Source organism: Hemiscyllium ocellatum, chromosome 33, assembly GCF_020745735.1.
Source record: "Hemiscyllium ocellatum isolate sHemOce1 chromosome 33, sHemOce1.pat.X.cur, whole genome shotgun sequence".
Lineage (NCBI taxonomy): Eukaryota > Metazoa > Chordata > Chondrichthyes > Orectolobiformes > Hemiscylliidae > Hemiscyllium > Hemiscyllium ocellatum.
Genome location: NC_083433.1, coordinates 28,801,158 through 28,827,649, shown reverse-complemented (window position 1 = coordinate 28,827,649; position 26,492 = coordinate 28,801,158). Strand labels below are relative to the sequence as shown.

The 26,492-nt window shown below is 41.7% G+C and overlaps 1 protein-coding gene across 1 annotated transcript in view; it reads right to left on the bottom strand.

Annotated features, from left to right (window-relative positions):
* Nucleotides 1-7,581: 7,581 nt before the first annotated feature.
* The window catches only part of dmc1 (DNA meiotic recombinase 1), a 182,927-nt gene continuing 164,016 nt past the window's right edge, over nucleotides 7,582-26,492 (bottom strand). Inside the window, exons 13-14 of the mRNA XM_060849605.1 lie at nucleotides 21,701-21,817; nucleotides 7,582-7,651 (exon numbers count right to left, since the gene is read on the bottom strand). Of these exons, the coding sequence (XP_060705588.1) occupies nucleotides 7,582-7,651; nucleotides 21,701-21,817 (187 nt within the window). The remainder of the gene's footprint in view (nucleotides 7,652-21,700; nucleotides 21,818-26,492) is intronic.

The following is a 26,492-nucleotide window of genomic DNA, read 5'->3' as shown; positions in this document are numbered from 1 at the left end:
TGAATGTCCCAGGATTTAGATGTTTTAGGTGTGATAGAAAGGGACGTAAAGGGGATTGGGAAGCTGCATTACTGGTCAAGGTGTATCTCAGCTGTACTGAGGAAGGATACATCAAAGCACTTGTGCAGCTTGGTGATGTGGGTAGACCTCAGGAACAGGAAAGGTAAAATCACATCGCTGGGGCTATACTACAGGCCTCTCAACAGTCAGCGGGTCATAGAGGAGAGAACACGTAGACAGATTTTGGAAAGATGTAGAACACAGCAGTGTTGTTATGGTGGGTGATTTTAATTTTCCCAATATTGACTAGGAATCACCACTTGTTAGGGGATTGGATGGGGCAGAATTTATAAAGACCATCCAGGAGGGATTCTTGACACGGTATGTAAAATCCAGCCAAGGAAGGGGTTATACTGGATCTGGTTGTGGGAAATGAGTCCAGCCTGGTGAGTGAAGTTTCAGTGGGGGAGTGTTTCGGGAGTAGTAATCATAATACCATGAGTTTTAAAAGACTCATGAATAGGGATATCAGCAGTCATAGAGTTACACAGCATGGAAACAGGCCCTTTGGCCCAAAATGGTCCATGCTGACTATGGTACCCGTTCAGCTAATTTCAATTGCCCACATTTGATCCGTATCCCTCTAAATCCTACCCGTCCATGTACCTATCCAAACCCATTCCATATATGCACTACTCTCTGCGTGAAGAAGTTGCCCCTCAGGTCCTTCTTAAATCTTTCCCTCTCCCTATAAACCTGTGCCCACTTAGTTTTCAATTCCCATCCCTGGGAAAAAGATTATGTGCATTCATCCCCTCATGATTTTATACACTTCTATAAGATCACCCCATATTCTCCTACATTCCAATGAATAAATCCTGTCCTGGATAACCTCTCCCTATAACTCAGGCCTATTAGTCCTGGCTACATCCTCGTAAATCTTCTTTGCACTCTTCCCAGTTTAATTAAGTCTTTCCCCATAATAGGGTGACCAAAACTGTACTATATAAATCCTACCTCTGTTTGAATTTCCAAAGTACAACATCTCACACTTGTCCGTATTGAATTGCATTTGCTAACCCTCAGCCCATTTCCCCATCTGATTAAGATCCCTCTATAATTTTTGATTACTTTACTCATGATCAATAATATCTCCTAATTTTGTATCAAGTGCAAGATTACTAAACCATGCCTTGTACATTCACATCCAGATCACTTATGTAAATAACAAAGGCCCCAGCATTGACCCCTGTAGCACACCACTAGTCTAGACTGGCTCCAGTCCAAGAAACAACCCACAACCATCACCTTCCTAACATTGAGCCAATTTTGAATCCAATTTGGATCATTGGAATCTCTTTTGGGGTAGAAGTGACCTGTATGAGAAGGACGGATTGCACCTAAATTGGAAGAGGACTAATATACTGGCAGGGAGATTTGCTAGAGCTGCTCCGGAGGAGTTAAAGATAGTGAGGAAAGAGATCAATCTGAGACCGGTACAGTTGAGAACAGAAGCGAGTCAAACAGTCAGGGCAGGCAGGAACAAGGTAGGACTAATAAAGTAAACTACATTTATTTCAATGCAAGGAAGGCTGATGAACTCAGGGCATGGTTAGGAACATGGGACTGGGATATCATAGCAAATACAGAAACATGGCTCAGGGATGGGCAGGACTGGCAACTTAATGTTCCAGGATACAAATGATACAGGAAGGATAGAAAGGGAGGCAAGAGAGGAGGGGGAGTGGCATTTTTAATAAGGGATAGCATTACAGATGTACTGAGGGAGGATATTATCGGAAAAACATCCAGGGAAGTTATTTGGGTGGAACTGAGAAATAAGAAAGGGATGATCACCTTATTGGGATTGTATTATAGACCCCCCCCCAATAGTCAGAGGGAAATTGAGAAACAAACTTGTAAGGAGATCTCAGCTGTCTGTAAGAATAATTGGGTGGTTATGGTAGGGGATTTTAACTTTCCATACATAGTCTGGGACTGCCATAGTGTTAAAGGTTCAGATGGAGAGGAATTTGTTAAGTGCGTACAAGACAATCTTCTGATTCAGTATGTGTATGTACCTACTAGAGAAGGTGCAAAACTTGACCTACTCTTGGGAAATAAGGCAGGGTAGGTGACTGAGGTGTCAGTGGGGGAGTACTTTGGGGCCAGCTATCATTATTCTATTGGATTTAAAATAGTAATGGAAAAGGATAGATCAGGTCTAAAAGTTGAAATTCTAAATTGGAGAAAGGCCAATTTTGACAGTATTAGGCAAGAACTTTCAAAAGCTGACTAAAGGCAGATGTTCACAGGTAAAGGGATGGCTGGAAAATGGGAAGCCTTCAGAAATGAGATAACAAGAATCCAGAGAAAGTATATTCCTGTCAGGGTGAAAGGAAAGGCTGGTAGGTATAGGGAATGCTGGATGACTAAAGAAATTGAGGGTTTGGTTAAGAAAAAGAAGGAAGCATATGTAAGGTTAGATAGATCGAGTGAATCCTTAGAAGAGTAAAAAGGAAGTAGGAATATACTTAAGAGGGAAATCAGGAGGGCAAAAAGGAGACATGAGATAGCTTTGGCAAATAGAATTAAGGAGAATCCAAAGGGTTTTACAAGTACACTAAGGACAAAAGGGTAACTAGCAAAAGAATAGGGCCCCTCAAAGATCAGCAAGGCGGCCTTTGTGTGGAGCCGCAGAAAATGGGGGAGATACTGAAGGAGTATTTTGCATCAGTATTTACTGTGGAAAAGTATATGGAAGATATAAACTGTAGGGAAATAGATGGTGCATCTTGCAAAATGTCCAGAGTACAGAGGAGGAAATGCTGGATGTCTTGAAACTGGGAAAGGTGGATAAATCTCCAGGACCTGATTAGGTGTACCCGAGAACTCTGTGGGAAGCTAGAGAAGTGATTGCTGGGTGCCGGAAGACTGGAAGTTGGCAAACGTGGTGTCACTATTTAAGAAGGGAGGTAAGAACAAACCAGGGAACTATAGACTAGTGAGCCAGACCTCGGTGGTGGGCAAGTTGTTGGAGGGAATCCTGAGGGACAGGATGTACATGTATTTGGAAAGGCAAGGACTGATTAGGGATAGTCAACATGGCTTTGTGCGTGGGAAATCATGTCTCACAAACTTGATTGAGTTTTTTGAAGAAGTAACAAAGAGGATTGATGAGGGCAGAGCAGTAGATGTGATAATATGGACTTCAGTAAGGCATTTGCCAAGGTTCCCCATGGGAGACTGATTAGCAAGGTTAGATCTCATGGAATACTGGGAGAACTGGCCATTTGGATACAGAACTGGCTCAAAGGTAGAAGGCAGAGGGTGGTGGTGGAGAGTTGTTTTTCAGACTGGAGGCCTGTGACCAGTGGAGTGCCACAAGGATCAGTGCTGGGTCCTCTACTTTTTGTCATTTACATAAATGATTTGGATGCGAAGATAAGAGGTACAGTTAGTAAGTTTGCAGATGACACCAAAATTGGAGGTGTAGTGGACAGCAAAGAGGATTACCTCAGATTACAACTGGATCTTGACCAGATGGGCCAATGGGCTGAGAAGTGGCAGATGGAGTTTAATTCAGATAAATGTGAGGTGCTGCATTTTGGGACTTCTACGCTTAATGGTAAGGTCCTAGGGAGTGTTGCTGAACAAAGAGACATTGGAGCGCAGGTTTATAGCTCCTTGAAAGTGGAGTCGCAGGTAGATAGGATAATGAAGAAGGTGTTTGGTATGCTTTCTTTTATTGGTCAGAATATTGAGTACAGGAGTTGGGAGGTCATGTTGCGGCTGTACAGGACATTGGTTAGGCCACTTTTGGAATATTGTGTACAATTCTGGTCTCCTTCTTATGGAAAGATGTTGTGAAACTTGAAAGGGTTCAGAAAAGATTTACAAGGATGTTGCCAGGGTTGACGGATTTGAGCTATAGAGAGAGGCTGAACAGATTGGGGCTGTTTTCCCTGGAGCGTCAGAGGCTGGGTGGTGACCTTATAGAGGTTTGCAAAATTATGAGGTGCATGGATAGGGTAAATAGGCAAAGTCTTTTCCTGGAGGTCAGGGAGTCCAGAACTAGAGGGCATATGTTTAGGGTGAGAGGGGAAAGATAAAAAAGAGACCTAAGGGGCAACTGTTTCACACAGAGGGTGGTACGGGTATGGAATGAGCTGCCAGAGGAAGTGGTGGAGGCTGGTACAATTGCAACATTTAAGAGGCATTTGGATGGGTATCTGAATAGGAAGGGTTTGGAGGGATACGGGCCGGGTGCTGGCAGATGGGACTAGATTGGGATATCTGGTCGGCATGGACGGGTTGGACCGAAGGGTCTGTTTCCATGCTGTACATGTTTATGACTCTATGACATAGAAGAGGTGGTCTACTCAGTCCATCTAATGCTCCACCATTCATTGAGATCACAGTTGATCTGATAATCCACAATTCATTGTCTTTACTCCGTAACCCTTAATTCCCTCACTGATTGAAAATCTGTCTCTTTCAGCCTTGGTGCTCCTCTGTGGCAAAGAATTCCACAGATTCTCTGCCATTTTTGTCTTAAATGGATGATTCCTTAATCTGAGACCCGAACTCTCCCATAAGGACAATCAGTTCTCCACATTATTTTGTCAAGCTCCCCTAAAAATCTCAAATGTTTTGTTAATGTCTCCTCTCATTCTCCTAAATTCTAATGAGTGCAAGCCCTCTCCTCATGTGAAAATCCCTCCATACCTGAGATCAACCTAGTGAAACAGTTCTTCACTGCCTCCAATGCCAGTGTATTTTTCCTCATTTAAGAATGCTCGTTGTGGTATGACAGTGTCTTGTATAATTTTAGGAAGAACTCATTTTTTTTTAACTCCATTCCCTTTGACATAATAATGGTATGTATTACTTGAAAGGTGAACATCCAGGTGGAGTAGACAAAATTAATCTCAAAGGATAAAAACACAAAATACTGTGCTACACATTAGAATGGATATAAAAAAAGGGATAGAATTGAAAGGTAGAGAAATTAACACCAAACCAGTAACAGAATGGACAACATTTAGAGGACCATGTGCACTTCTGGTTACCAGTTTGCAAAAAGGATACATAAAAAAGTGCTGGTAAGGTTGCAGAGAAGACATACAATCAAACCAGAAATGTCAGGTGCTTACATCGGGAAAGGATTGGCAGTTGGATTTCCTCAATAAAATGCAAATGGATGACCTGGCAGATCCATTGAAAATTAAATATTTTTAACAGAGTTAAGTATAGAAAGAATGTTTCCTGGTTTGGAGAAGAGCACAATTAGAGCCTATCTATATTAGATAGTCATCAATAAATCCAATGGGGAATTTAGATGAAAGTTCTTTAACCCAAGAATGGTGACAATGTGCAACTCACTATCACAGAGAGTGGTTGATGTGAAGCAATTAGTATTGATGTATTGAAGGGTGAGAACAAACAGAAGGTTATAATCCTGGATGCAGATAATGAAAAATGAAAATACAAATGAATGGATTTTTAATTTGGCTCAAAGGTCTTTTTTGTGTTCCTGAAATATGTTCCCTTAACTCCAGAGGACAGGACAAGACTATCATTAATTAAGTAATTGGGTGTGCAATGTCATAGGTAATAGAAAACAATGAAATATCAATTATGTAAAATTATATCTTTTTAATATCACAGATAGCAGATACAATATCTTGTAAAACAGTTGATAAGATTATTATTTCTGATCTGTTTTATTATGCTAACAAACCCACAGGAACAAATTACATAAAACACTTCCCTCATTCAAAAATTCACTATTCATCTCAAAACGCTGTCCAATTAGCACAAGATCTTCAAAAACTCAACATTTTGAAAGCAACTCTTTCTGACTGTACTTTTGAAAACATCAAGTTTTAGGACAGAAAACAAAGAGTTCAAAGAGGCCTTGTCAGTTTTCCTTGACTTAAGCATTACAGTGTGCCTTGCAACTCGGCAATGGAGAAAGGTCATTGACCATGCTCTATTTGACACAAGAAAGCAATCCCAAGAAACAACATAAACAACATGGCATTCAGAAGGTATACAGGAATCTGGATCGGTTACATGCTGTTACAAATAAGAATAGAGACAGAAAAACTGCAGATGCTGAAATCCAAAACAGACAGGCAGGAGGCTGGAAGAACACAGCAAGCCAAGCAGCTTTCAGGACTGCAGTGGGTGTGGGGGGAGCTGCAGATAAAGGGTGTGGCAGGAACAGGGTGGTGAAGTGGGGATAGGTGAAAACAGGCAGGGAGGTCAATGGGAGGAATTAATTCAGTTGGTGGCAGGGAGCAGTGGAAGGGAGGGGGAGGGGCTGAGAAGGGAGTGGGGGGAATGGGAGGGGCCTGGCTTGCTGTGTTCTTCCAGCCTCCTGCGTGTCTAACTTACAAGCAAGATTAGCTTTTGTTTTCTTTGAACTCTATTACCTGCGTGACCACTATTCAAGTTGAAAACAATGAGATAGCCCTCCAGTCTATTGAGTGTAAGAGTTCTTGGGAATAGAAGTCTATGAGTGAATTACAACTCCATAATCCAATCAAAGGATTGACTAAATTGACATTCATACACTTTGAGATCATCTGATCATCAGACCCTTGGGATCAAGTGTAGCTTTTACTTCACTTTCAGGTAGTTTACTTTAAGTAATACACAGCATCATGTCTATTATTTACATGAATACTACAATGTCGGGTTATGACATTGACAGAACGTATAATAGCCACCTGAAAATTGGTAGGTAGTTCACTATTATAGGATTTAATTTTGTAGCAGGTGCAGATTTGCATAACATATATTGTATGTTTTCTAATGGATTTCTCATTGCATTCCACTCAGCCGGACTGAGAATGTGATAGGGAAAGTTTACAGGAAATAAGTGACCTAAGAATGCAGTGTTATGTACAAGACTTTTAGATATTATATTTCTATATAAATAAATTGTATTAAATAATTATTATTGTGTTCTTGTAGAAAATGAAAAACTCTTTTATCAACCTATAACTCTTTCTCCAGTGTGATGTTGTACACCCTCAGTTTCCACAGCCTGCACTACAACCAACATCTGCTTCCCCACTATGTACAGCACGTTTCACTCTTTAGCAACAAGTTAAATCAAAGTGGAATCGTAAAAATGACAGTAATAGGATTTTAATATGGGAACTGAATTCTACCTTCATACCCTGAACAAATTAACTATTGTCCTCTAACCACTTTGAACTCACTATGTGCAACACTACAAGACAAGTAAGTTCTGCGAGATAAGTTTCGCATGTTTTCTGTTACTCCAGCTCAGTTCCACAGGCACTGGGAGTCCTTCTGTGCTACAGCAAAGTGGCCAACTTGTGGAAGCCACAAGTGACAATTATCAGGATATCATAACACACATTGTAACGTAAAATATCCAGTTCTCTCACAGTTACGTATCCCAACAATCGAGCAATATCTTTAACCTTACAATTCTTTATATGTTAATGAATCAATAAGAACCTCTGACCTTCTGCATTTCTAAAGCAAATAATAAATACTAAGGAAAATCTGATACTTCTGGCCATCTCTATTTTAGATGTGTCACTCTTTGGCATCACTAATTCCTCCAGTAGTGATGGAGAATGTAGCTTCATTCTCTGGTAAGTCTGGGCTGAAAGCAAGTAAAAAAAAAGTTATAAGCAACACAAAACCAGAATTACATCCAATTTTCAACGTAAATATAGACTATTTTTGTTTCTGCCCAACCTTCCTTTCAATTTTTTTCATCTCGATTTATCAGTCACGTTATGGTATGTCATGTAAGTGATAGGCTAAAAAAAGTGGGCAAAATATTTGCAGACGGAGTATGAGACAAAATGTGAATAGAAAATGATGCATTATTGAAATTGAGTAAAATTGCCAAACTGTGGCACAGAGGAACCTGGTTGACTTGGTAAATGAATCAAAATGGTATGAAGGTGCAGTAAATGGTTACGGAGGCAAATAGAATGTTGTCATTCATTGCAAGGGTAATGGAATATAAAATAGGGAAATTTTACTACAATTTTACAAGGTGTTCTGAGACCATATATAGAGTATTGTGTAGTTTTGATCTCCTTACTTGAGAAAGAATTTATTGGCATTAAACACAGTTCAGAGAAGTTTAATTCAACCTAATTATTCGATGAAGGTATTATCTAATGAAGAAAGTTTGGACAGGTTGGGCCTGTATCCATTGGCGTTTAGAAAAATCACATTGAAAAAAAGATCCTGAAGGGACTTAAAAGGGAGTTTTGAGAAGATGTCTAGCTCAGGTTGAGGTTCTGGGTGTAGGTTTGCTTGCTGAGCTGGAAGGTTCGTTTTCAGACATTTCGTCACCATACTAGGTATGTCATTTCCTGTGTAATGTCACTTCCTGTTCTTTTTCTCAGGGGGTGGTAAATGGAATCCAAGTCAATGTGTTTGTTGAGAAAATTTCCACTAAAATGCCATGCCTCTAGGAATTCTCACGCATGTCTCAGTTAGGCTTGTCCTAGGATGGATGTGTTGTCTCAGTCGAAGTGGTGTCCTTCCTCATCTATTTGTAAGAATACTAGTGAGAGTGGGTCATGTCTTTTTGTGGCTAGTTGATGTTCATGTATCCTGGTGGCAAGTTTTCTGCCTGTTTGTCCAATGTAGTGTTTGTTACAGTTCTTGCAAAGTATTTTTGCAAAACACATCCATCCTAGGACAAGCCAAACAGAGATATGCACAACAATTCCTAGAAGCATGGCATTCCAACCAGAACTCTATCAACAATTACATTGACTTGAACCCTATTTACCACCCTCTGAGAAAAAGAACAGGAAATGACATCACCACAGGAAATGGCATCACCAACCCAAGGAAACCTAAACACATAAAGAGAAAGTGGGCCTTGCCACCAGTGCTTCATTTGAAGGCTCACTGATGATGTTACTTAGTATGGTGATGAAACGTCAGAAAATGAACCTTTCAGCTTAGCGAGGAAACCTACATCCAGGACTTGATCGGGTTCGTGCTGAAATAGAACCAGGGAAACCAATTTTAAAAGGGTCTCTCATTTAAGACTCAGATAAAGAGAATTATTTTTCTCTCAGCATGTCAATGATCTGTGGAATTCTCTTCTCCAGATAGCAGTAGAGGCAGGGCCAGAGAACATTTTTAATCATGAGTTATATATATTCTTAATTGACAAGGGAGTCAAATGTTATGGAGGGCCAACATCAGATCTGCTGTAGATAAATGTTGCAGCAGTCCAGAGGGGTCAAATGGCCAACTCTTACTGCTAATTCATTTGTTCATGTGTGTACACTACTGAACGTTGGTCCTTGAATCATTGTGTGCTGATGCTTCACCCTGAAATTTCTTTCTGGCAGTTTCTGTCAGTAGTTGTTATGCTACCAATATATCATAATCTTTTTTCTTTCATTTAATTACAGTATCTAGCTTCCCCTTAGGTGAAATGATAAGCTTCAGATGTGTATCCGCCCACTCTTAGTGAAGAAGCTAAATAAAGCTCTTAGGGAATAAGTTGAAAAGAGAAAACAAAGCATTATAAATTTTTGGGAAGTGAGAACTGTGTGTGTATTTGAATGTATTATTTTTATTTCATACTTTTCTACTCTCCTTTCCCTCCTGTGTTGTTGGTAGTGCTCCTGACAGTATATATGTTATGGCAAGGTAAGGCAACAGGAAGTGCTGTTCAGCAGGGAACGGGGTGTGGTGAGTTGAGGAAATGGTAGGCCAAGAGAGGGCTACTCTTGCTACTCCAAGCTCCTCAGATAAATACATGTGAAATATGTTACTAACAAGTGTGGAAGGTCAATTGGTTCCCCTCTTTTTAATTCCCCCTCCACTGGTCACAATAAATATTTCTGCTTCTTTTGAGCACGTTTTAAATTAAAACATAGTATGTAATTTACATTTTAAATTAAACTGTAGTCAGTTTGCTAGAAAAATGAAGGAAGTAATTACAAGTTTTCTTGTGTGAAAGAAAGAAGAATTTTAATACCTACTAATCTTAAGGAAACACTAATAAAATATGACATCAAACTCATACGCAAACAAAAGTAATAAGCTTGAAAGGGCATGTATCTGGTATACTGTTACAGGGAGACAGAGAGAATGAAGGTGGTAATGTTTAAAGAGCTATTAGAATTTTGGAGGTGTTAGAACATGAGACTATAGTTATTTAATTGTTGATTAACATGTTTAGGGTAGCAACGAAGTTAGTGATACCTTTGAGTTATTATTAAATGGTAGTTTCTTAATTTGCATTTATTGAGACTCTGTTTTCCAAGATGATGAGAGAAAGGCAGAGAGGTAGAGCAAGAGTCTTCCAGTTCTTGTCGATAACTCAATTTTCAGTCAGGTTTTCAATGTATATTCCTAAGTCGAAGTCCTTTGTATTTCCAAGCTGGCTAACTGGCATGTGAAACTGACATCTCAGAACATTTGAAATTACCATGTAAGTGTGAATTAAAATAGGGCATGCAAATTTCTTGATGATGCCTTACTTGCCTGGTTTTGATGTCTTTAGACAAAATTAGTCATTACAACAAAGATAGTTGTGTTTATCTCATGTGGGTGTAGTGATTATAATGACGTCAGCCAACTGGATTTCATAAAATATAGGTTCCCTGATTGGGGCTAATAATCTGGACCAATCAGGGAACCCTGGCTGACAGATAAAAGAGGGGCGTGCACACACAACATGGATGCTGGGGGAAAAAAAATAATAAGCACTACCGCAACTAGGCGGTAGTGTGGGGGAGAAAAAAAGGATTGCAGTTGCTCACCTGCACACATACAGCATGGGTGCTGGGGAAAAATAAGCACTACAAAAAAGAAAAGAAAAAAGGGGAGCGTCAGAGATATTGCCACTCTGAGAGCTGACTCGGCAGAGGCAGACTAAAATCTGGGACCACTTATGTGTAATTGTGGGAAAAGGCCTACCCACTGCATGGCCACACAGAATGCAGAAAATCAAGCCTGTCCAAGCCATACAAGAAACACCCAGAATGCCTCAGCATTGACCAAACAGGCTGACAAGGGAAGCCAGACATGACCATAGTTACTCGCAGACCAGGGAATGCACTTCCCAAGGCAAACTGACAATAAGCTTCCTGGACCCAATAAACACAGCTGTCCCAAAGCCCTAACAGCAATCTCATACCCCATTGATACTACCAGCCACACAAAGGACAGGTCAGACGGAGAGGCACCAGAATACCCCTCTCACACGAGAGCGACAATGGAAACACCTTACTGTCAAGAAAAGGGACCTTCTCACCTCCCCTCAAAGAGAGCTGGAATCTCTTGATCCCATTAAGAACTGATTGATGCTGCCAGGATGCTTCATTGTATCTAGATTCAGGACATCCTTCTGATAACTGCTTTGATATTATCATCATTGTAACTAGATTACTCGATTATCAAGACCATTGTATTTTCCCTATTTTAAATTAGCATCATTGTACAGTATTCCTATAAAAACTGGCTTGATTCTCAGTTCGTGGAAGATCACCCTTGATTTACCTGTACAGACTGTCAGTTCTGTGTCGGCCTAGTCAATTTCTCTTCCAACAATATCACTTGCAATAAACAGCTCATCAATTTCACCCGATCTGGCTTGTGTGGTCTCTGTTCAATTGGGCTCAATTCTCGGATAGTAAATAAAGGATGGCTTGGTTACGGGATACCGGCCTCTTTGAAAGAATTTCAATGGCAACTAAAATAAAGCATGGACCTGAAGAAACTCACTCGCAGGAGTCTTCTTTGTAATGGGATAAGTATTTCTTACATCATGTCTTTGTTTGGGAAGCTTGACTTGTTTGACTCTGCCACTGAGGACTGGCTCCAATACATGGAAAGAATATGTTATTTTTTTCCAGGCAAATGACATTGTAGCAGACAAAAAAGCAACAGGTAATTCTCCAGACAGCCTGCTATGCTTTGCTTTTAGGAGTCACATCTTTCCTGAGGCACCACATACTAAAACCTTTCAAGGATTGACCAACATAGTTAAAGAATGTTAAGACCCCAAGCCTTCTCTAATTCTGAGAGACTATTGTTTTCACATGGCTATTTGAGAACCAGGGGAATTCACATCAGGATGTTTGACTAGACTAAGGCAACTGTCAGAAACCTGTGACTTTGGTTTAATTCTTAAAGATATGTTAGAGACTGTTTGGTATATGGAATTAATAATGAAACTATGCAAACCCCAACTGGATTTCAAACCGGCACCACAACTGGCTTTATCATTGAAAAATGCAGCAAGTAGACCATAAGAGTTGCCGGGTATTCTGATGGATGTAGACACCCTTGGGGAACACCACTGGAGTGCAGGCAATTACACAGCCTCATTCAGGACATATCATCACGAAAGAGGCACTATAGGTAACTCCACAACAAAACAAAACCAAGCCTCAGTCAAACCATTAAACATTTTCTTCACGATCTGAGCCAGCAAGCCATCGCGGTTGCTGCTGGTATGCAAACTTGAGAGAGAAGTCTTACTAGACCTAAATTGAGTAAGATAACTCATAGGTTGGTATCCTGGAAGGTATCCAGGAGAGTTCATACGTGTAAAGTCCACCTACATTTGGTTTAGAATAGCTAAACTGTTCAGCAACGTCAAGATCAGAGCCAATTAAAATAAATGTTTGGTTAAATGATTATCTGGTGCTAATGGAGGTTAGTACCGGTCAGTTGTATCAGTGATCGCAGAACCAGTTTTTAACAAACTTCTCTCTGATCTCTACCCTTTACATTTGTGCAAGACCTTGGCTAGACTGAGAACCTATTCTAAGGAGCCTTTAGAGATTGAGGGTAGGAAATAACTGCGAGGCCGTCACCAAAGCACCCTTTATTTGTACGGACACTGTACATGGACTCTGACTAGATAGCTCAGTGCTAGTCTCTAGAATAAGGAGACGTTCTGAGACCCTTGTTTATACTTATCAGCCAGGGCTCCCTGCTTGGTTCAGGTTAATGGCCCAATCAGGGATCTCATATTCAAGGAGGTCCACCTGGCCATCCTCTTTCCAATTATTACATCCTTCCCCCACTAAGTTCAGAGATGTCAGCCTGTAATTTCTCTTGTCGTTTCATCTGGCTTCCCCAGGTCCGGCTTCTCTGACGCTGACTCAGATACGGGCGGCATGTACTGGACCACAGTCTGTTTCTTGTGCCCAAGCATCTTGGGAGAAACTCCTCCTCTTCTTCAGGCACTAATGGTAACAAGGCTGCATCCGTCTCAGACTCTGAGGTTTCTTCGATACTAGACGGAGGGTGAGACCTCATGACAGCCTTTCTGGCTTTTCTGAGGAGCCAGGTATGTTTTTCTCTTGCCTCATTTGCAAGGTAGTCATTTTCATGTGATCCACATGTTTGTTCAGGGTTGTTTCACATGTTTGTCATGGGACCTGGCCTTATGTCAATCTCATCTCATATCCATGCAGGGCCATTTCTGTGGTTTCAACACCAAATTTCATCCCCTGACATAAACTGTCTCTCTCATGTTGAGTAGGCATGTGGCTGGCATTGGTCTTCCTGATGCCATCTCACCCTCCCACCCTGAGGTCTGGGAATATCAGGTTTATGCTGGTGCAGTGTCTTCTACCCAATAAACAGACAATAGACAATAGGTGCAGGAGTAGGCCATTCTGCCCATTGAGCCTGCACCACCATTCAATATGATCATGGCTGATCATCCTTAATCAGTATCCTGTTCCTGCCTTATCTCCATAACCCTTGATTCCACAATCCTTGAGAGTTCTATCCAACTCTTTCTTAAATGAATCCAGAGACTGGGCCTCCACTGCCCTCTCAATAAGTGTGCTGGAGCTATCCATGTAGTTACATGAGCAGTGGTCCTATAATCAACTGGGACAGTTTGGTATTGTGTGTAGATGTAGGCTGTTTATTTAAGTTTGCCTTCTACATTTGGACTCCTCTTTCTGCCAGATCATTGGATGATGGATGATATGGTGCTGTCCAAACATGCCAAATGCCCTTTGACTTTAGGAAATATTTAAATTTCCTGCTGGTAAAAGATGGTCCATTATCTGTGACCCTCCATGTATTACAAAAGATGGCCATAGTTTTTCTATCCTCGCCCCTATGTTTGATGAATGAACTTTATGCACATCCAACCACTTTGAATGGGCACCCACAATGACCAAGAACATTGAGCCCATGAAAGGACCCGCATAGTTGACGTATAATCAAGTCAGGGTTTACCTGATCATTCCCACAAATGTGGGGGAGCTGCTGGGTGGTAATTTTTGTCCTTGTTGACACTCTGGACACTGCCCCACCAACACAACTATGCACCCAGACTTGGCCACCAGACATTGCCTCTTGCCAACATCTTCATTTTGGAAACCCCTGGATGATCCTGGTGGATCTCAGCCTGTAATCAGATGGTAATCTTTGCTCAGGACAATCTCTCTTGCTCCACTTAATAATATGCCATCATCATCTGACATCTGGTCTCTCTGGGTCCAAAAGGGTTTTAATTCTGTTTGTGACAGCAGTTTGGTTTCCCCCCTCATCACCAGCTGAATCAGTTTTGCCAGGACCAAATCCTTCTGTGTCCAATGTCTGATACTGTCAGCTATGGCTGGAAATAAGTCCGGAAATTTTAACACCATTACCAGTGGTGGTACTACCGGTGGCATATCTGCCAATGGAAGGCAGTTTAAGGAATCTGCAGCCAATCAAGAGCCAATCTAAGTGAATCTTTCTGAATCAATTTTATCCCATGAAGCTTTTTGTTACAATTAGTGGCAACTGAACTAACTGCTTCTCAATCTTAATCTGTAAAGGTTCAGCCTTGACGAGGTCTTGTGCAATCTTAAGTGTTGGAGTCCAGAGTGAAATTTGTTAGAGTGTTTCTGTGATCACTGAAACGGCAGCTGGTTCAGTTACCACTGGTGGGCTCTAATACTAAGAGCAGAAATTACAAATTAGAACACGTCCATGAGGGCAAGTAGCAAATGCATGTGCATTTAGCCGCCTCCCACTGGCAGATACACTGCAGATAGTACCACCATTGGAAGAGTCTCTAATGGTTTTAAATTTCCAATCACTACTGACAATATCAAACTTTGGACCAGTTAGTCTGACCTCAGTGGTGGGAACAATGCTGGAGTCAATTATAAAGGACAAAATTATAACACATCTGGATAGCAGTAACAGGATAGGTCAGAGTCAGCATGGATTTATGAAGGGGAAATCATGCTTGACTAATCTTCTGGAATTTTTTGAGGGTGTAACTCTGAAGATGGACAGGTGGATGTAGTATATCTGGACTTTCAGAAAGCTTTTGATAAAGCCCCACATAGGAGGTTAGTGAGCAAAATTAGGACACATGGTATTTGGGGCAAAATACTGACATGGATTGAAAATTGGTTGGCTGACAGGAAACAAGAGTAGTGATAAACGGCTCCCTTTCGGAATGGCAGGCGGTGACCAGTGTTGTGCCGTACGGATCAGTGCTGGGACCGCAGCTTTTTACAATGTACATTAATGATATAGATGAAGGTATGAAAAGTAATATTAGCAAATTTGCTGATGACACAAAGCTGGGTAGCAGGGTGAAATGTGAGGAGGATGTTAGGAGAATACAGAGTGACCTGGATATGCTAGGTGAGTGGACGGATGCATGGTAGATGCAGTTTAATGTGGATAAATGGGTAGTTATCCACCTTGGTGGCAAGAACAGGAAGGCAGGTTACTCCTAAATGGAGTCAAGTTAGGTAAAGGGGCAGTACAACGATATCTAGGTGTTCTTGTACATCAGTCAATGAAAGCAAGCATGGAGGTACAGCTGACAGTGAAGAAAGCTAATAGCATACTGGCCTTCATAACAAGAGGAATTGAGTATATAAGCAAAGAGGTCTTTCTGCAGCTGTACAGGACCCTGGTGAGACCGCACCTGGAATATTGTGCGCAGTTTTGGTCTCCAAATTTGAGGAAAGACATTCTGGCTATGGAGGGAGTGCAGCGTAGGTTCACGAGGTCAATTCCCGGAATGGCGGCTCTATCTTACGCTGAAAGATTGGAGTGACTGGGCTTGTATACCCTTGAGTTTGGAAGGCTGAGAGGGGATCTGATTGAAACGCATAAGATTATTAAAGAATTGGACACTCTGGAGGCAGGAAGCATGTTTCCGCTGATGGATGAGTCCCGAACCAGAGGACACAGTTTAAAAATAAGGGGTAGGCCACTTAGAACAGAGTTGAGGAGAAACTACTTCACCCAAAGAGTGGTGGGTGTGTGGAATGCCTGCCCCAGGAGGCTGTGGAGGCCAAGTCTCTGGATACTTTCAAGAAAGAGTTGGATAGAGCGCTTAAGGATAGTGGAATCAAGGGATATGGGGATAAGGCAGGAACAGGATACTGATTGAGGATGATCAGCCATGATCCTAATGAATGGTGATGCTGGCTTGAAGGGCAGAATGGCCTACTCCTGCACCTATGGTCTATTGTCAGAAGGATCTGGTCCTGGTGAAACTAAAACAGCTGGTGGTGATGTGGGAAACCCAAGAGCCATCACAACCAGAATTGAAACTTTTTTGGACCAGAAAGACCGGATAACTGTAAAGGATGGCATATTATTATGTAATGCAAGAGTGATTGTCCCGAGCAAAGGATGCCATAAGATTCCGATTGAACTCTTGGGTCATCCAAGAGTTTCCAAAATGAAAATATTGGCAAGAAATTTGATTATCTTCCTGAGACAGAACTCCAATGTTCAGAGATGCTTGTAACTACACAGCACAGGCAGTTAACTGTGAAAGTTCACTGCCTGGTCAGTGAGTTGTGCAGGTTCACTGTTGCATTTTTTTTCACCTGCCATGTGGTACCTGCTCTTCCTCCTTCCTCACGTTTAAAAGTACTGTTGTTTTGATCTTTTTTTCCCCAAAAGTTCCAAAACACTGCAACAGTAATCAGTGCTCCAAGAAGTCTAGGAAATCAGCTCCAACACCTAAAGAACCTCAAAAAAGGAGCAGCACCTACAGCAACAATTTTCTCCTATCCACCATCTTGGAATACCCAAGCTGATGAGTTCTTGTCAAGTGACAAAGAGGATTGCTGAAGGCAGAGTGGTGTATTTTGTCTATATGGACTTCAGTAAGACATTCAATAAGGTTCTGCATGGTAGACAGGTTGACTAGGTTAGATCACATGGAATACACGGAGAACTATTTCATTACAAAACCAGCTCAAAGGTAGGAGGGCAGAAGGTAGTGGTGGAGGGTTTGTGTGTGAATGTAGGAAGTATGGTTCGTAAATCTGCAGATGAACTTAGTGGACAGTGAAGAAGGTTACCTCAGAGTACAACAGGATCTTGATCAGATGGGCCAATAGGCTGATGAGTGGCAGATGAAGTTTAATTTAGATAAATGTGAGGTGCTGCATTTTGGAAGGGGAAATCAGGGCAGGACTTACACACTTAATGGTAAGGTCCTGTGGAATGTTGCCGAACAAAGAGACCGCAGAATGCAGGATCATTGTCCCTTGAAAGTGGAGTCGCAGATAGACAGGGTACTGAAGTAGACGTTTGGTACGCTTAATTTTATTGGTCAGAATACTGAGTACAGAAGTTGGGAGGTCATGTTGCAGCTGTGCAGGGCATTGGTTAGGCCACTTTTGGAATAGTGCGTTCAGTTCTGGTCTCCCTGCTATAGAAAAGATGTTGTGAAACTTGAAAGTGTTCAGAAGAAAAATTACAAGGATGCTACCAGAGTGGGAGGGTTTGAACTATAGGGACAGGCTGACAGGCTGGAGCTATTTTCCCTGAAATGTCAGAGGCTGAGGGGTGACCTTATAGAAGTTTATAAAATCATGAGGGGCATGGATAGGATGAATAAGCAAGGACTTTTCCCTAGGGTAGGGGAGTCCAAAACTAGATAGCATAGGTTTAACGTGAGAGAGGAAAGATTTTAAAAGGAACCTAAGAGGCAACGTTTTCACGCGGAGTGTTGTGTGTATGGAATGAACTGGCAGGAGTGGTGGAGGCTGGCGCATTTACAACATTTAGAAGGCATCTGGATAGGTACTTGAATACTAAAGGTTTAGAGGGATATGAGCCAAATGCTGGCAAATTTGGGACTAGGTTAATTTAGGATAGCTGGTCGACATGAACATGTTGGACTGAAGGGTCTGTTTCCATGCTGCACATTTCTATGACTCTAGGTTATGTCTGGTGGCTAGGATTGTACGTAATATAGCTGCATTGGTGGGAGAGTGCCTAGAGTGCCAATAAGGACAAACGTTACCACCAGCATCTCCCCAGCATTGATGGGAATGGCCGGGTAAACCCTGAACTTGGTTACACATCGACAATGCAGGTCCTTTCAGAGGTTCCATGTTCTTACTCATTGTGGATGCTAACTGAAAATAACTGAAAAGTTAAAAATCACACACCAGGTTATAGTTCAACAGGTTTAATTGGAAGCACACTAGCTTTCGAAAGCTAGCGTGCTTCTAATTAAACCTGTTGGACTATAACCTGGTGTGTGATTTTTAACTTTGTACACTCCAGTCCAACACGGGCATCTCCAAATCACGAAAATAACTGAGCATGCATAGAGTTCATTCGTCAAACATGGGGACTTGATAGAAGAATTGTGCACATCTTTTGCGATACATGGACTCCTCGAATTGTTGGTCATGAGTAACAAGACATCATTTACCAGCAGAGAATTTGAGTATTTCCTGAAGTCGAATGTTATTCAACATTTAAGGACAGCTCCATCCCATCCAGCGTCCAATGGTCTGGCAGAAAGAGCAGTGCACAACTTTGAAGGCAAGCTTAAAGAAACAGCCTACAGCTTCACTAGATACCAAACTGTCCCAGTTCCTATTTGATTATAGGATCATCCTTCATGCAACTAGTGGGATAGCTCCAGCAGAATTACTAATCAGGAAAAGACTCTGCACCAGGTTAAATCTGATCTTCCTGTACCTGTAGGGAGGTTGAAACAGCATCAGGAACACCAATGCTGGACACAAGGCTCCACTAAGTGAGAGAGATAGTTTACTTCAGGGGATGAAGTTTAGTGTAGAAACAATGGGAATAGTCCGGCATCAATAACAGACACAGTTGTTGCGAGGTCAGATCCAGAGACATATAAAGTTCTGGTAGGTGTGACCATCTTGAACAATCACGTGGACCATGTGAAAGCTGTAAACTCGCAGATGGTGTGGGAGCAAAATGCGCCCAGCTCCTTGATAGCCTTTCTGACTGAACCCGTGCATTCTCCCTCTCCATCAAGCATTGAAGATACCTCTGAATCTGAGATAGACATGACAGATGTTACTGCCTTGACGCCTTTACTGCCTGAAGAAGTGAATGAATTGCTTCTGAGATTCTGTGCGTTACACACCAGCTGGGTCAGAGACAGAGTTGAAGAAATCTGACCCAGGGCCAAAACCCCCCAGGAAGAGATACAAAAAGAAACTTGCCAATGTTCTCGGACTTACCTGGGGGTGTGATGTTCTGTTTGTAACCAGGTCAGCCAGGTGGACTTCATAGAATATGAGTTCCCAGACTTGAGCTGTTAATCTGGGACCCCCGCTGATATATAAATAGATGTGTCAGAGGTTCTCTGGGAGCTGGTTCTGAGGAATCTGGATCAATGGCAAGATCTTTTTATGTGTAAATAAAGGGTGACTTGGTGATGAAATACTGACTTCTGTGGAGTTATATCAATATGCCTCTGCCAGTCATCTTAAACTTGTCAAAAATCCCAATACAGATTCCCCTGGTTCTCAAATTGCCAAGTAAAAATTATAGCAACTTTGACTTAGAGGGGTCTAGGGGTCGTGATGTATCTGAACTAAATCTGCCAACTCTTGAAAGGTTTAAGTATCTGGTGCCTCAAGGAAAGCTCAGCACATAATATCGGAAAATGTGGTCTTACAGTCATTTTTATCTGTCAGCAAGTGCTCCTTGTTTGGACCAGATTAACAGGTCCACCTAGCTGACCTTGTTACAATCATTACACCATACAATTTTGTTGAACTTTCAAAATGAACTTTGCTGTACTACAACCAATCAGATGATGCAAATCAACCAAAACTTCTTAAATAATTCATATCAGGACTTACCAGAATAGAACCCAGGCATCATCATTCTGAAATATGTCACCCTTGCATTGTGCAGACCATGCATTACAAGAAAGAAAAAGACCAGCAGACAAGATGTATCCCCAATTTGTTCTGAACAAAGACGTTATTGAAACTCATCTTGCCTGAAATGGCACTAACTGCTCACCACTTATCTTATACGAGTGAACAATAGTCTTAACCTGAGGCATAACAATCTGGTAAGGATCTACTTACCGTGAATAAAAATCCATCTGCTATGAATCCAACACCTACATCACAGTTAATGCTAAGCCTGCCTCAAGTCTCAACCTCTTCAGAACCAACGGATCAACATCATCTTGCTGAGCCTTCATTAAGTTCAAAAGGAATTCTGAAAATTCAGCCAACTGCATCCACACAAATATGGAACAAAACTTTCATTGTAAACTGAGTTTCAGGACTCAGTCACACAAATTGATGTCAATGTTTCTAACTTTTAAATACTGTCACTTGTAAACTCTACTTTCCTCTTCCTCCTTTCTCTTTCTTGATGGCTTATATGTGTGACTGTGTGTTGTGTTGTGACAATCATCATCTGGGTGGGGGTGTATGAATAAAACATTTTTTTAACCCAAAAGACAGTTTATTGTGAGTCATTTAAAAATTGAACTTCAATGATAGAGGCTTGAGAAAAGACAAAAACAAGAAGAGAAATTGCTGGAAGATCTCAGCAGGTCTGGCAGCATCTGTGTAAAAACAAGGACTGCCAATGCTGGAAACCAGATTCTAGATTAGAGTGGTGCTGGAAAAGCACAGCAGTTCAGGCAGCATCCGAGGAGCAGGAACATCGACGTTCATCTATGGAGAGGAATCAGAGTTAACCTTTTGGGTCCAGTGAGCCTTCTTCAGAACTGAACTCAAAACGTTAACTCTGATTTCTCTCCCCAGATGCTGCCAGACTGCTGAGATTTTCCAGCAATTTCTCTTCTTTTTTCTGATTTCTGGCTTCTGCACTTCTTCAGATTTGGAGGGAAGACAGCAAGGATTATTTCAAAAGGGAAAAGAAAAACGAGAAATGAAAATCACTGCTGCATACAGTTAAAAGAAGGGTAAAGCAAACAAAAATCAATTCACAGCTCTCTATTGTCTGCAATATCTTAAAGATATAGCAAGAAAATGCAAATTAAAGCAGCATTTTCCTAAAATCGTACTGTGGCTACCATGGCACTATGTTGCCATGGCATGTTGTGAATCCAAAGGCAAAGTTAATCTACAAAACCCAGAAAGACCTCATTAGATCCACAGGCTGTTCCTAACATTTTTTATGGGCTCAGTAATACGTTACTCAGTGACCTAAATGATTAACAGTGAATACAACAGCATTAAAATAGATCATTTAAAGTGGTGTAATACCCCATAAATTTTTGGATTCACTCTCTTAGCATTATTTGCTACTTAAATATTAAAAGATTATATATAACAATTTTAGAGTGTGTCTCATTAAAAACAAATCATTTAGTCTTCAAGCTTGTCATATGAATCCTGGAGTGGATTTTACACAGGCACTTAATGTTGTTGCTGCAAATTCACATTACCTATCATAAATTTTTGCAATACGTAGTTCACCTCGCCCTTTTCGTAGACTGATTCTTGTAGTAGATGCGTGAGCTAGAATATGACCACCAATTGGTTTTTTTGGATCTGCCTGGAAACTTGGCAAGACATCAAGGAACAAAAATCAATTATAAGAAAAGATGAAACACTGCTAACTAACTGTGAAACCATAACAAAAATAGAAACTAGTAGAAGCTATGAACACATACATGCTCTTCACTTCAGCTCCTCTTGAGCGGTCAGATTTAAGTAACAGTGGTTCAACAAAACATCAAAAGTGCCCAAGATTATATTTAAAGCTATTTATAGATTTAGCAATCTCAGATGTGCCTGTCTGAGTCCAGGTGATATGCACTGACTGGTTTCTGTGCAGTCAGTGCATATCAGCAAGAGGCAGAAGCTGCAATTTAATTTTTAACCAATATTTAAATAAGAAATTAATGTTTGTTTGTATTCATAGAAACCAACTGTTTCGAAGTACAACTTTCTGACCTGATCTATTAATCCCATAATTGATGTTGGGAAGGATGTGCAGGTTAGGTGTATTTGCCATGTTAAATTGCTCATAGTGTCCAGGTTTGTGCAGGCGAGGTGGATTAGCCATGAGAAATGCAGGGTTACATGGATAGCGTAGGAAGTGGGGCTTGGTGGGCTGATCTTCAGAGAGCTTATGTGGATTCAATGGCCTAATGGCTTGCTTCCGCGCTGTAGGGATTCTAGAGTTCTATGTTGGACATAAATTTCTCTGATGATATGTAACTGCATTCTTGCAGAATGTATCGCTCATTAATTTCAATTACTGTTTCACCATGTTAAACATTATGTTAAATTATGAATTGTAAATGGCTTGTTATATATTTAAGAAAATACAAATAGACTCTACCATTGTTAGTACGTGTAAACTTTAACAACTTTAGTTTTATAGGTGGTGAATTTAAACCAAACCTACAAGACAATACAAAATAGCTTTCCTAAATGAGGTCAAACTAAATTTGTTTGCAAAGGCAAAAAAGATATATTTACATTAGTGTTAGAGGTGACCACAATTCTGTGACTTTCGTCTTGGTTATGGAGAGAGATAGGTGCATGCAACAGGGTAGGTTTTACAACTGGGGAAGGGTAAATATGATGCTGCAAGACAGGATCTGAGGAGCATAAGTTGGAAGCATAGGCTGTCAGGGAAGGATGTCGTTGAAATGTGGAACTTTTTCAAGGAACAGATACGACGTATCCTTGATATGTATATACCTGTCAGGCAGGAAACCTGACGGTTGTGTGAGGGAACCTTGGTTGACGAGGGAGGTTGAATGTCTTGTAAAGAGGAAGAAGGAGGCTTACATAAGGTTGAGGAAACAAGGTTCAGACAGAGCGTTGGAGGGATACAGGATAGCCAGGAGGGAGCTGAAGAAAGGGATTAGGAGAGCTAAGAGAGGGCATGAAAAATCTTTGGCGGGTAGGATCAAGGATAACCCCAAGGCCTTTTATGTGTATGTGAGAAACATGAGAATGAAGAGAACGAGGGTAGGTCCGATCAAGGACAGTAGTGGGAGACTGTGTATTGAATCGGAAGAGATAGGAGAAGTCTTGAATGAGTAATTTTCTTCAGTATTTACAAATGAGAGGGACCATATTGTTGAAGAGGAGAGTGTGAAACGGACTGGTAAGCAAGAGGAGATACTTGTTAGGAAGGAAGATCTGTTGGGCATTTTGAAAAACTTGAGGATAGACAAGTCCCCTGGGCCTGATGGGATATATCCTAGGATTATGTGGGAAGCAAGAGAGAAAATTGCAGAGCCGTTGGCAATGATCTTTTCGTCTTCACTGTCAACACGGGTGGTACCAGGGGACTGGAGAGTGGCGAATGTTGTGCCCCTGTTCAAAAAAGGGAGTAGGGATAACCCCGGGAATTACAGGCCAGTTAGTCTTACTTTGGTGGTAGGCAAAGTAATGGAAAGGTACTGAGGGATAGGATTTATGAGTATCTGGAAAGACACTGCTTGATTAGGGACAGCCAGTACGGATTTGTGAAGGGTAGGTCTTGCCTTACAAGTCTTACTGAATTCTTTGAGGAGGTGGCCAAGCATATGGATGAGGGTAGAGCAGTGGATGTAGTGTACATGGATTTTAGTAAGGCATTTGATAAGGTTCCCCATGGTAGGCTTATGCGGAAAGTAAGGAGGCATGGGATAGTGGGAAATTTGGCCAGTTGGATAGAGAACTGGCTAACCGGTCAAAGTCAGAGAGTGGTGGTAGATGGTATATATTCAGCCTGGAGCCCAGTTACAAGTGGAGTTCCGCAGGGATCAGTTCTGGGTCCTCTGCTGTTTGTCATTTTTATTAATGACTTGGAAGAGGGAGTCGAAGGGTAGGTCAGTAAATTTGCAGACGATACGAAGATTGGTGGAGTTGTGGATAGAGAGGAGGGCTGTTGTCGGCTGCAAAGAGACTTAGATATGATGCAGAACTGGGCTGAGGAGTGGCAGATGGAGTTCAACCCAGTCAAATGTGAGGTTGTCCATTTTGGAAGGACAAATAAGAATGCGGAATACAGGGTTAACGGTAGGGTTCTTAGTAAGATGGAGGAGCAGAGGGATCTTGGGGTCTATGTTCATAGCTCTTTGAAAGTTGCCACTCAGGTGGATAGAGCTTGTAAGAAGGCCTATGGTGTATTAGCGTTCATTAGCAGAGGGATTGAATTCAAGAGTCGTGAGGTGAGGTTGCAGCTGTACAGAACCTTGGTAAGGCCACATTTGGAGTACTGTGTGCAGTTCTGGTTGCCTCACTTTAGGAAAGATGTGGAATCTTTGGAGAGGGTGCAGAGGAGATTTACCAGGATCTTGCCTGGAATGGAGAATAGGTCGTATGAGGATATGTTGAGAGTGCTAGGCCTTTTCTCATTGGAATGGCGACAGATGAGGGGTGACTTGATAGATGATCTGGGGAATAGATAGAGTGGACAGTCAGAGACTTGTTCCCCAGGTACTACAGAGTGTTACAAGGGGACATAAATTTAAGGTGAAGGATGGAAGGTATGGGGGGATGTCAGGGGTAGGTTCTTTACCTAGAGGGTGGTGGGGGCATGGAATGCGCTGCCTATGGGAGTGACAGAGTCAGAATCATTGGTGACCTTTAAGCAGCAATTGGATAGGTACATGGATAGGTGCTTGAGCTAGGACGAATGTTCGGCACAACATCGTGGGCCGAAGGACTTGTTCTGTGCTGTATTGTTCTATGTTCTGTGTAATAATGGAAAGATGCTTGTCGGACTGAAGGCCTGTTACTCGTGGAGTGCCTCAGGGGTCGGAGCTGAGCCCATTATCTGTGTTATCTATATCAATGATTTGGATGAAAATGTACAAGGCATAATTTGTAAGTTTGCAGATGACACTAAAATAGGTAGTATTGGGGACAGTGAGGAAGGTTATCAGAAATTGCAGCAGGACCTTGATCAGCTGGGAAAGTGGGCTAAGAAATGGCAAATGGAGTTTAATATAAATAAGTATGAGGTATTGCATTTTGTAAAGTCAAATCAAGGTTGGAGTTTCATGGGTGAATGGTAGGGTCTTAAGGAGTGTAGTAGAACAGAGGGACCGTGGAGTTCAGGTGCACACGATTCTCTGAACGTGGAGTCACAGATAGACAGGGCCGTCAAAAAAGTTTTTGGCACACTGGCCTTCGTCAGTCAGGGCATTGAGAATAGAAGTTGGGAAGTTATGTTGCAGTTGTACAGGACATTGGAGAGGGCACACTTGGAATATTATGTTCAGTTTGGTCACCTTGCTATAGGAAGGATGTTATTAAACTGGAAAGAGTGCAGAAGAGATTTACAAGGATGTTGCCAGGACTCAAGTTATAGGGAGAGCTAGGACATTTTCTTTACAGCATAGAAGACTTCAGGGGGGATCTTACATAAGTGTATAAGTTCATGAGAGGCATGGATAGGGTGAATGCACTCAGTCTTTTTCCCAGAATTGGGAAATTGAAGACTAGAGGGCATTAGTTTAAGGTTAACAGGGAAAGAATAAAAGGGAACCTGAGGCAACTTATTTTACACGGAAGCTGGTAGACATATGGAATGAGCTGCAGGCGGAAGTGGTTGATGCGGATACATTAACAATATTTGGAAGGCACTTGGACAAGTATCTGGATGGGAAATGTTTAGAAGGACATGGGCCAAGTGCAGGGAAATGGGGTTAGCGTTGATGGACATTTTGGTCGGCATGGACCAGTGTGGATCAAAGGGCCTGTCTCTGTGCTGTAGGACTCTTTAACCCTAAGACTCTATTATTTCAAAAAGCAATATTCCCTTCCAAATAATCCACAAAATTGAGCTCTTAAAAATAGTCCTGATGGACACAGCAAGGCAATTTGTGAAATCTGCATCTGTAAGCATGAGTTCCTGTCTAGAATCATAGAATCCCTAATGTGCAGAAACAGGCTGTTCTGCCCATCGGGAGTATCCCACCCAAACCCAGTCCCCTCATACCCTAATCCAGTTCCCTATCCTAACCCTCTAACCCTGCATTTACCATGACGAATCCACCTAACCTTGACATCCCTCGACATTATGGAAAATTTAGCATGGACAATCTAAATATCCTTCATATCTTTGATCTATGGAAGGAAACCGAAGCACCCAGCAGAAGCCCATGGAGGCACAGGGAGAAAGTGCAAACTCCACAGAGACAGACAGTCACCCAAGGCTGGAATAAAACCTGGGTCCTTGGCGCTGTGAGGCAGCAGACTAACCGCTGATCCACCTTGCTGCCATAG